The sequence below is a fragment of the Pelodiscus sinensis genome, chromosome 3, assembly GCF_049634645.1.
Source record: "Pelodiscus sinensis isolate JC-2024 chromosome 3, ASM4963464v1, whole genome shotgun sequence".
Lineage (NCBI taxonomy): Eukaryota > Metazoa > Chordata > Testudines > Trionychidae > Pelodiscus > Pelodiscus sinensis.
Genome location: NC_134713.1, coordinates 41,939,344 through 41,951,413, shown reverse-complemented (window position 1 = coordinate 41,951,413; position 12,070 = coordinate 41,939,344). Strand labels below are relative to the sequence as shown.

The 12,070-nt window shown below is 41.9% G+C and overlaps 1 protein-coding gene across 3 annotated transcripts in view; it reads left to right on the top strand.

Annotated features, from left to right (window-relative positions):
• ELOVL5 (ELOVL fatty acid elongase 5) overlaps positions 1-11,572 on the top strand; it is a 57,329-nt gene extending 45,757 nt beyond the window's left edge. For all 3 annotated transcript variants that reach the window (XM_006137741.4, XM_006137740.4, XM_075923607.1), the window contains 5 exons: positions 2,927-3,004; positions 4,032-4,203; positions 7,523-7,647; positions 8,836-8,970; positions 9,783-11,572. In XM_006137741.4, the coding sequence (XP_006137803.1) occupies positions 2,927-3,004; positions 4,032-4,203; positions 7,523-7,647; positions 8,836-8,970; positions 9,783-9,914 (642 nt within the window). In that variant the 3' untranslated portion in view covers positions 9,915-11,572. The remainder of the gene's footprint in view (positions 1-2,926; positions 3,005-4,031; positions 4,204-7,522; positions 7,648-8,835; positions 8,971-9,782) is intronic.
• Positions 11,573-12,070: the final 498 nt, after the last annotated feature.

The window sequence follows — 12,070 nt, the reverse complement described above, 5'->3', positions numbered from 1 at the left end:
AAGCTAATAAATGTGGCTATAAGGAACCTGAGTAATTTAGAAAAAGCAAGCATGGTTGATTACTTTTCCTGTTTTAAAAAAAGCAGAGCATATTGTTAGCACTTCTGGAAACAAATTAGTAGTAAGCTATTTGAAATAGTCTCTGACTACAGGTCCTTCCTTCCATTTAAAAGGCTGAATCAGAACACCACTGGGTACTTTACTTAAATGGAAGAACTTCATACCAGATTTGTTTACAAGTTTAAAAAAACAAACCCATTTTGGATTGCACAACTCAAACATACTGATTACTCTGGAAAAAATAAGCTTATGATATGTGGGGCTGTTGATTGAAGCAAATCTTCACTAATTGGAACAAATGCAGTGTAAATGTTGTGGTTATTTCTACATTTTAATGGCCCCTTGAAGTATGAGACTTATGTAAGCTTTTTCCACACACTGTGCTGAAACAGGGTTTTATGCTATTTGACTAACTTGAGAGTGCTAAAGATTCTTTACAGGCTTTTCAGGCTTCAGTTATTGGAAGCTCTTTCCATACTGTCATAAATTTATGGTCTCAATGCAGCACTCACTGTCCATAAATGAAGTTGGTTCTTTGTCATGCTTCTGCTTTTAAATGTGGGTGCACATAGAGATCGAGTGTCCTTTTTTGGTGAGAATTATGGTAGTAGATTTGTATTTTGCAGTTGGTTAAACTGACAAAGTGGATTGGATGGATATATTGTTGTTGGTTCTTTTAGCTTATAGTCACATGCAATGCTGAAATGGTCCTTCCTCAATAAGAGTTTCTTTGTGGCATGGAGATATTCAGGTCAGTCCTCTCATACATGCCATTCATAAGAGGACTCTGAAGTGTAGTGAATACTAGTGTATAGCTAATGTTTGCTTTAAATAGTGGTGTTAGTGAAGATGAAAAATGGTGATACAAACTGACTTTGGATTTTGTTTTGATTTTTAAAGTAAAACTGTAACTGGTCCAAAAAAATATGGAAAATAATGCTGTAGTGACTGGAAAAAAATGACATTAGCAATGTGTGGGCCATTTAAGCAGTTTACTTCTACAAGACATAACTAATTTATTACCCCCCCTCAAATTTTGAGGTACATTCAAGTAAATTAACACCTTTTATCCTTATTTTATTTAACTACTGCATTTTAAAATGGTTATGTAAAACTCTTTGTAACCCAAGTCATCTCTGGTGACAGTCAGGGCAACGCTACAGTAGTACTTTGTTGTCAAGTACTTGTGAATAAGTGTACTGGCTAACCCAGCTCTAGCATGAGGGTTGTGGGAGGCCAGAAATGGACAACTCTTGTTCAGCAATGATTACTCAGAACTGCTTTTCCTAGATAAGGCTGAACTACTTTTTGCACCTGGAAATTGTATAACTTAGTTACCACTCTTCTTTTGTAAATAAATAAATGTGTCAAAAATGCCAACCTTCATAATAGTATGGCTAATTTACTAGATATGGATGGGGAAGACAGATGGGAATCTGTGGGTATGTCTACACAGCGAGCAGCAGCCTGTGGCAGCAAGGTTTAGAGCTCAGATTGACAGACTCAAGCTAACAGGTCTTGCAGTAACAAGCTAAAAATAGCTGTGTAGACATTGCCATTCAGGCTAGAGTTGGGTCACTGGAGTCTGCCCTCAGACTTGATAGGCCATGCTCATGCCTGAGTTGCAATGTCTTAGTGCAAGCCCAAGTGTGTCGACTGGGTGCTGAGTCTCGTCATTCGTTGCGGAGACCTACCTTATGGAAAAGTTTATACTGCAATGAAAAACCCACAGCTAGCCTATGCCAGTTGGGTTAGGGCTGGAGCCTCAGGTCTAAGACCCTGAGGTGGGAGCGTCCCAGAGATCAGGCTGCATCCTGAGCCCAAACATCTACACTGCAATTAAACAGCCCCTTAGTCCTAGTCCTGGCACAGGCTAGCTGCAGGTGTCTAATTGCACTGTAGACATACCCTACAAAACTGGAAGCAGCCAAACATAATCCACTCGCCTCAACAGATGTAACGGGAACATAGTAGCAAGGGAAAAAGAAATGAAAACATATAGCTTGATTCCAAGTATTAATGCACATATGATGAGGGTGTGCAGAACCTTTATCATAAGTGTTGTAGGCACGCAATGCTAGGAGATGGACAACCACCCATATATACAGGTAGTCATTTGACTGGCTGGAACATACCATCATTGAAAGGTTTATATTTAAAGTAAGCTAGGAGAATCAAAACATAGCAGAGAGTACTGACTCTTCATGATTTCAGACAATAAATAATTCTGAAAATGTGAAATCATTTGACACAGTGGAAGAAAGGTGAACTATTTCCAAACCAGTAAAACAGTTAATATGATTTAAATTCAGTAACTTTTGAAATATTAGGTGTAGGGCAACTTTTGGTACAATAGAAATATTCAGGTAGTATGCTTGCTATCAGAAGGCACTGGACTGTTTTACAGCTTAAGGGCTGTAAAACTCCAGCAGTTTTCCATACCTAGTTGATACTTTGTGCACATAAAACTTAAGACTCTTTTCTTCAAACAGTTGGGGGGGAAATTTACTTTTGAGCATTTTCCACAGAATCATGGCACTTTCAGTTAAACATTTTTGTGCTTTAAAATTGGTTTATTCAAAAGCGCACACACAAACCTTTCAAAAGATAGGGCTTGGACCTTTACCTGTGCTGTATATTCCAGGACACAGTCATTGAAGTGGTCAGGGTGGCAGGAAAGAATATGGAACTGTTATCAACTTGGTTTTCAATCACTACCATGATTCTGTTTGGGGCTTACATTGTAACCTAATATTTCACTTGGATGGCCTGCAATTGGTCAGTAAAGCTGTGGCCATGGTTCATGTGTATTGTAAACTGCAGTGTTTTCATCAGATGATGATGCCTTATTCTTTCATCTTGTCAGCTGCTGACAGGAGTATGGGAAGGAGGATACAATTTCTTCTGTCAGGATACACACAGTGGAGGTGAAGCTGATATGAAGGTAACATTGTTATAACTCAATTGCTACTTCAAATGTTCTCTTTGCAGATGAGTGAAGAACAGAGCAGGGTTTGTCTGTAGTCATATTAAATAAATTCTTTCCCTCCCCCTCCATGTTGCTCAGTGCACCAGAAGTACATGTTGAAGCTTGTCAATTAGTCCCTAGTACGATTTAATCCAGTGTTTCTCAACCTTTTTTTTAATAAAGTAGCCCTTTAAAAAAATTATAACTACCCTCCCCCAAGTACCTATAGTTTTCAGACACACACAATTTTTTTCTACCATTGCAACACATTTGTATAAACCACTTAATCATAGCTGGGCAGGTGACTTAATTTTTGGGTGTAAAAAGTACAAAAATTATAAAACTCTGTAAAACTTAAAACAAAAGTTCAGTTTTCTCCAAATTTTAGTTGTGTTGACGTACCCCCCAGACTTCTCTGAGTACCCCCAAAGGTACTCGTGCCACTGGTTGAGAAACACTGATCTAATCATATTTGGTATTTGAAAAGACCTCTTGATGCTGAGTGATGTTTCACATGTACTGTACTATGCCCATTACTGTAGCATCTGGGCACATTTAAACTATTCTAAAATTCATTTTTAATTGTTCATCTCCTCCCCCACCTGATCACCCTGCAGTGAATTGCTTTTCCCTCATGCTCAGAAAACAACTTCTATGATATGTAGAAGTTATTCCCTTCTGATTACTGTTCAGACTTGTTTTCCACAGAGAACATAGTAGGAATACATACATTGGTTAGACATCCTGCCTGGTGTCTCAGTGCACTTTAATAGCCTCATAAATATCCTCTCATAATCCTCTCTCTCTCAATTATAACTGTCTTTAGACTTGTGCCTCTTACAGAAAACTTAATGCAAGAAATGCACTAAGCTTTTCAGTGAATCACCATAAATATCTAAAAGTAGTTAGATGTGTTCTGTTGAGTTAAAGCAGGGTAAAACACACTCAAAAGGTGTAGAAAACAGCTCCTGAATTTTTCTTTTTCTCCTTCCTCTCTGTCTAGATCGTACGTGTCCTTTGGTGGTACTACTTGTCCAAACTCATCGAGTTCATGGACACCTTCTTTTTCATTTTGCGAAAGAATAGTTACCAGATCACTGTTCTTCATGTCTATCACCATGCAACAATGCTGAACATTTGGTGGTTTGTTATGAACTGGGTGCCTTGTGGTCACTGTAAGTACTGTGGTGGGGAGAATCGACAACAGATTTACGTTTTACTTGTGTCCAAATTCTGCCACAGAATGATACAAATAACCCCCCTTGGCATCAGTCTCAGGATGTGGCCCACTTTGCTTAAAATGCAACAAAAAAATTAAGTTGCTTTATTATATTACAAGCAGTATCAGTAGTGGCAGGCATGGAGCTGCCTGTAGGACTCTCATAACATGATTGAACAGTGAAAGTGTTTTAGTGTAGGTAGACAATAGCTTTTGCAGGAAGTACAGTCTGTTTGCCTGCTGCTGAGTGACCACCTTGGTCCAGCACTGTTGGGATCTGACCGGTCCCAAACAAGAGGGTTTGCCAGGGAAGGTTTCCTGCCACCAGTCTACAAGCCTATCACCTGCTGCCGGCAGGCTGCCCCAGCAGGCACCCTGACTCGCCTTCCGCCCCAACCTGGCTGGGCTGCTTGCCCACCTGCTCCCAGCTCCCTGGAGGTCCCTACTTGCCATGGGCTGCTGTGGGGCTCCAGCCCAGCCCAGCCCAGCCCAGCCCCACCCCTCACTCCTGGGGACTGCCGCAGGGGCTCTGGTCCCAGCCCCAACCTCCAGGGACTCCTGCAGGGCTGTGGTCCCAGGCTTTTGTGAGTTGCAGTGGGGCTTCTGCCCTGTGCTGACATAGGCTGCTGGGGTCTCTGGCCCCAGATCCATGCTGCTGCAGGCTGCCATGGGGCTCCTGCCCAGCCTTGCCCTCCCAGGGGTTACCACAGGGCTCTGATACCAGCCCCACACTCTAGGGAGCTGCTCCAGGGCTCTAGCCACAAGCTCCTGGTGAGTGCCAGGAGAATCCAGCCCTGTTCTGCCATGGGGCTCCAGCTCCATGTTCCTAGGGTTCTGTTGTGGGGCTCCAGTGTGGCCTTGCCCTCCCCAGGGTTTACCATGGAGTTCTGATCCCAACTTCATACTCTAGGGAGCTGCTCCGGAGCTCTGGCCGCACTCCTGGGATTGCCATGAGAATCTTACCCTGAGCGGCCATGAGACTCCAATCCCAACCCCATGTTCCCAGGGGCTGCCATGGGGCTCCAGCCCCTTGCCAGCACAGGCTGCCAGAGGATTCCGGCCCTAGTCCTGCGCTTCCTCCAACTCAGCTGGTGACCCTGTTTTTCCCAGCTCCCATCTGTCTCTCCTGTCCTTAGGCTCCCAGGCTCTCTGGTCTAGGAAGACCAGAGGTGGTGTTAGACCAGTTTTCAGAGGTATAGCTTATACAGCACATTGAAATACTCAAGCATATTTTACAAGGAGAAACAGGTTTTTTTCAGTCAGGCTTGGAAGCCTGTTGCAGATATGTGTAAGGTGGCTAATAACTGTTGGAAATCAAACCATTGTCTGAGTCCATCAAACTTGCTCACTCAGGATATCTGTTCCTTTAGATTATTCTGTTATGGGGGGTGGCCATAATAAATTGTTTCAGTTAAAAGGAGACAAAGATCTCCTGGACACTCGTAAATTTGACTGCCTGTTTGGTTGGTTGGGTTTTTTTGGGGGTGGGGAGAGCTTTTTTCATCTTCCCATCTGTCCTCTTTTTTACAACCTTACTATTGCTCTCCTCTGGCAATTTCACTTTGGGTTCTTTTAATTTCAGTTCCTTTTAACTGATATTGTTTCCTAAATATATTGGCATAAAAATGTCTTTTTTTATATATATGAGCAAGTAATATTTAACTTGAATAGTGTGCATATGTAGCTGTTCTAGAACAATGTAAACAATGGCACATAAAATGGGTACTCTGAGCTGTCTGAAAATTCCCAGAACTTTAAGGCTTGTAATCAAAAGCAGTCTCCTAATTTCAGTGGAATTGCCTCGCTAAGGGAGATAGGCCTAAAATTAGACTTGTGATGCTTTGGTTTGTGGATCTGTTCGTGTGTTTCCACCCTCTTGCCGCCTTAATTTTTTTGAGCAGACAGAGCATTGAAATGCACAAGAACTTTAGTTTGGATAAATGGACCCAACAAGTAGTTGTGCAAGGTTGGCACGAAATATACTGATTGTATAAACAGTTGCAAAGGCCCCGATCCCTGGGGGCTTATTGCTTACTAGCAGATGTACTTGGCATTGCTCAGGTCCTTAACTGTTTGGGGCTTGTTAAAAGGAAACTGTACCCGCTTTATTTACATGACAGTATATGGAAGGAAGATGGGAGAGGGAGGCTCCGAGCAAAGGGTTGTGTGCCGGGGGAGGGGCTCAGAGACAGAGTGAGAGTACAGGAGTGAGGACAAGGAATAGGAGGGGCAGGGGCGCCAGGCCATGGGACTGGGAGGCTGGGGAGGGGGAAGGAGGTTACTGGGGCTGCCCAGTGACAGCTCATCTTGAGAGGCCATGGCGGCACTCTCCATTCGACAGCTGCTCCTGCGGGGCTGGGACTGTAATTCCTGGCTGGCAGCTCCTCCCAAGAGGCTGGGGCTGCAAGGGCTGGCCCCATCCTACAGCTTGGTTGGTGAGGAGGAGGGGTAGGCTCAGAGGTCCCAGCTTACAGCACCGATCCCGTGGCCCACAGCTTGTTTGGCCTTCAGCAGCCCCCTCCTTCCTGAAGCCTGTTTGGGGGCTTGCAGGCTGTTGAGGGAAGGGCAGGCTCCAGTGGTGGCCCTGCCTTCCAAAGGCCCCTCCATAGCCTGCAAGTTATCTGGAGGTGGGGGAAGTCTCAGGGCGCTGTCCCTGGCCTCCAGAGGCCCCACCCATGGCCTGGAGGCTGTGGGGCATTGGTGAGGCTCTAGGGGCTGACCTCAGCATCCTTTGGGGGTTCCTCCCACCCCATGTCCTGCAGGCTGTCTGGGGGGACCAGGCTCTGGGGGCTGCCCCCCTCCAACACCCTCCGTGGCCTGCAGGCTTTCTATGGGGAGCAAGCAGGCTCCAGGCTTCATCCAGGGGGCTTTTTACCGGTGTGCTGGCAGGCAAGATGGCAGAGCCCCAGCTCTACTGGCCACTCTCTTGGTGCTGCAGCTGCCCCCAGTGGTCACTCTCAGCATTACGTCCCTCCCTTTCGCATCCTTCTGCTCTGTCCCCTCCCTTTCCACGTTATGGGAAATAATCCCATTCCTGGTACTTCCCATTTTCCAGGAAGTTTAAGTTAAGGTAAGAGGAAGCTGCATGCCAAATGTGGTGGTCCTATAATCTGACTCTCTTTAGACCCTAGTTTTGGGGAAACTGATTTACAAAGCTCCAGTTGATGTTTCAAAAGGCCCCCTTTTGTGGCTGTCCATTTTAGTGCTGTTCCATTTCCATGTGCCAACTAGTGTTCAGTATTAAAATTACCTCTTTATTTCCCTCTCTGTTTTAGCATATTTTGGTGCCACTCTTAACAGCTTTATCCATGTCCTCATGTACTCCTACTATGGATTGTCTGCTATTCCGGCTATGCGTCCGTATCTGTGGTGGAAGAAATACATCACTCAGGGGCAGCTGGTGAGTTATTCAGTCTTTGGTTACCTGCCAGACTTCTCTGGAGGAGCTGTTTTCCCTATCTATGGGGAGGGGGGATTTTAATTTCTTGACTGAAAGCTAATAAACTAGAGAGCATTTTGTATTGTGTGTAGCATAATGGGGGCTACTGGGCAGTTGTTATAATGTAACAGTAAGTTGTAAGGAGAAGATTAGTAATGGCTCTGCCCATGCTTCTCTGACTTGCAGCTTAATTTGCTCCTGTGTCCTACCACTGGATTTCCTCTGTTTCTGTAGTGCAGATACAGAGAAAAACTAAGTTTCTTCACAACCACTCTGAGCCTGTGCATTCTTCTAAAGCATTTGTTAGTCATTGACTGATGCTCTGATGACAAACTGGAAGCTGCATGTGACTCAGACATGCAACTAACAAGGCTCTTTATTCTAATCCTGCAAAGTAGTTGTTTTCCTGCCTGGCTTTAATGTGCAGTTGTAAATGGTTCTCTAAATACTGTTCAACATTTCCCCCTTTAGTTACACTGTAAAGAAAGTAGATTTAATCAATTGTATAATTCTGTGTTGTACTCCTTCCACATCCATTTGTACTGTTCTTTTATACCCATGCTGGTGCCTGTAAAATGGTTTTCAAAAATAACAAGAGTGGCCTGAACCAAAGGTCTGTCAACAGATGTTTACTAAAATCCTTACTCCTGATACAAAGGCAAAGGTGTCTTCAGACCAGCAGTGGGCAATAACCAGCCTACAGGCCGGATATGATTCACCAGGTTAGCCACTGGTGGGTGGCGGCGGCGGCGGCTGCTGCTGCTGTATTTGCCTGTCTCTCCTCTTGCAGCTCCCATTGGCCACAGAGCGCCATTCCTAATCAATGATAGTTGCAGGAAGTGGTACAGACTGGGACACCACTTCCCACAGCTCCCATTAACTGGGAACAGTGATATGTGGCAAATGGGAGCTGCAAGTGCCTGTACCTGCAGAAGAGCAGGTAAATTCAGGGGTGGTGTCCTACTACGGGCTAACCCTGGTGAACTGCTGCCATCTTATTGCCTACCCCTGCTTCAGACACACTTTAATGATCATTTTGACTTGTTTAGCAATAATTACAGTAGTTCATGGTTTGTTAGGTTTTTTCCCTCTTCTTTTCACTATTGTGCTCTGGTTTTGTTTTGTTTTTTTGTTTTTTGTTTTTTCCAGACGCAATTTGTCCTGACAATCTTCCAGACAAGCTGTGGTGTTGTTTGGCCATGTGCCTTCCCTATGGGGTGGCTGTATTTCCAGATCTCCTATATGATCTCTTTGATTATCCTCTTCACAAATTTCTACATTCAGGTAAAACAAGCATGCATTCATACTTTGCACCAATCTTAACCTGAAAGACTTGAAATGTGTTTTTTCCCACTTCGGTATAAAGCTTTTTTCACTATTGGCACTTGTCAGCCCTTCAGCATGTTGGGCTCCTGTATGTGGTATGTGCAGCTCAAGGAGATTAGGAATTTGGATAATGAGTTGATGAACAGCTAAGCACTTTTGGTAGCAAGTAAAGGGATGTAAAGTATACGTGTGTAGGAAATGGTGCTCTATTCAAGGAACAGCTTTTCATTTTGAAATACAGTGGTGACCTGTAAAGGTAATTTTCAGTGGACCCATGTAAAGAAGTATCGTGCATGACCAAAGCTTCAAAAACCGTGACTGTGTCATGTGTGATCATAACAACTTTTAGGAAATCGCTTCAAAACTTGACTTGTATGTATTTCTGGCAAAGAATAATTTTACAACTGTTTAAAAACAAGTAGTCCAAAATGTGTTAGCCTCTAAGATGCCACAGGATTGCTCATTTTTAAAGTAACAGACTCCCCCAGATACCTCTCTAAAACATAAAACTGTTTGCATTCATACTTGTTTTTTTCTGCAGTCAGAACACTAGCAGGCTAGCATTAAGCCTCTGGCTTAAAAATTCAGCATAATAGCTACTGATAAATTCATCTCTGAATGTGTTCAGGACTTAAAATATATCAAAGTAACCAGGGACCTGTGCTAGGAATCGGATGTGCAAGCCATGTTTAATTGCTTTGAGGGAATAGGCCATTTTATATCTGATTTTAAAAAATAACAACCCTGTGTGTGCATTTTATGTATTTTAGACTTACAAAAAGAAGGCATCCTCCAAGAGGAAAGAATATCAGAATGGCTCTACAGCCACTGTGAACGGGTACACAAACAGCTTTTCTTCCCTTGAGAACAATGTGAAACAAAGAAAACAAAGAATGGATTGAAGATCAAACTGAGGATCCATTTTGATATCACAAACAACAAAATAATCGGATTGTAAGCACAATAAGAGTTGTGCACTGACACCCTAACAGCAACTGTAACTATTCCTGCCTAGAATAGTGCGATTTATGTAGGACTTAACCTGTGCAAACACCCTAGAAACTGAATACAGAATATAAAAGTAGGTTAAAGTTAATAATTCTAGGCATCACTGACCCTGCTATAGACTGTGGAAGGGAGTATTATTGTAGTATATGACACTGCTGTTGCCTTACTAGTCAATATAATAGGTGCTGATTCACAGTTTCAAAACACTGTAATTCAAACTCATGTTTTTTTACTGTAGATTATGCATGTGATTGTAAATGTAATTTGTACAATGTTGGTTTCAGTAGGTAAACACACATGCCTTAAAAATAAAAAGCAAGGCCCAAAGCTTATTATTGTTTTGAAAATTAGGGTATGTTTAACTTCGAGTTGATTGACTTCTTAAGTCATTTAGAAAATCAATTGATTGTTTTACTGTACTGTATGTGATGCATAACGTTAAACATCTCCTACATGTTACAGTGAAATTGAAAATGATGCCTTTAGTTTTGTATATTTGGCTTTAATTGACTAAGCAGTCACAACAGAGAGAAATTTATTTTACCTTTTTAATAGATCTTATTTTTTTATTTTCCATGTGTCATTAATGCTTAAACTGTCCAGCAAGACTTAAATTATTGTCTCTAAGAGTTAGGGACTATACAAGGAGGGTAAACCTTTTTTATTTCTTTGATTTGATAAATTGCAAAGCAGTTTTTAATGCTGGAAACTGCCAGTTTCAAGCATTGTGGTACCACAGCCATATTCAAGTTTCAAAAGTGACTGGATAGTCCTTTTCAAATGCAATTATTCATATTTAAGTTGGCATTTGTATTGCTATTTGTGTAGCATACTTTAAGTCACTTCTTAAATGTGCCTAGTTCACAAAAAGATTTTTTCCACAAAGTAAAATTAAACAGATGTTCACACACCACTCAAAAATAATCACATGGACATGTGCTGGAGATGAGTGTTTGTTTCCTGAGTGTAAGCTGCGTAGATCACCTGTTACCTTTTGGCTTATCTACAGATATGTGTAGAACTGCTTGTTAAAATTCCTATTAATATAAAATCTTGCCTTGCACAAATGAGGAGTCAGTGGCAAAGCAGACATCTATAGCTGGTATGTTATCTACTATGGTGGAGTTTAGATTATGAATATGTTTTCATTGAGCTTGAGAACATTTAACTAATCATGCAAGACATTCTGTTGGTCATTTGCTTAAGTTTGTATGTTAACTATTTTGTTTGATATTTATATAAATATCAGTTTTAACATATTTAACATTTTATTTTTTGCACATTTGTTAGGGAAATAATGTTTTCTTATTAGCCTGGGGTGGGGGTCCCTTAATTCTTTTAAAAGAGACACAACATCTGTTTACATTTACATTATCAAAGCTTGTGTGTCTTCATTTCTAGGTATTGGTTTGCACAGACTTTACATATTTCAGTACAGCAGTTGTAATGTTCAAACTATGCTAAGTGTGCTAGAAATAAACTCTTAGCTCATCTGAATATACCTACATTGTTAATGTTAGACATTGTTTAATCATTAAAACATTTTTGATTATTCCTGCCTGAATTCCATAAGGTGTCTTTATGGACTTGATACTGCACCTGATTTTTTGTATAATGCCAAGTGAGAACTATCATGGTCCTTAGAAATAAGGGGGAACTACAAACACAGAAATTTAACATGCACGTACATCAAATAACAAATTCCTTACAAAAACATTGGCAGCTCCAAACACTTAACAGTTTCTTGGCTATCATTGTAGGTATGGTGGGTGGATTAAACCTTTCAGTGGAAGTAATGCCTTCTTACGTGTAGACTGGGATGTATGGTATGAAAACAAGACAAAAACTACAGTCCCAGCCATAGTGCATAATTTTCCTGACTCAGAAACACAGTCTCTAAAATGATAATAAATCCTGTCTCTCAAACACTGAGGAATTAATTGTTTGTAAAGCCTTCCCTAGGCTCTGCTACCCTTACCTCTGTGCCCTACCTGTACTTAAAGCATTTAATCAGTCTTGTAAATGCCCATCACCATGGTCTCTGAGCACC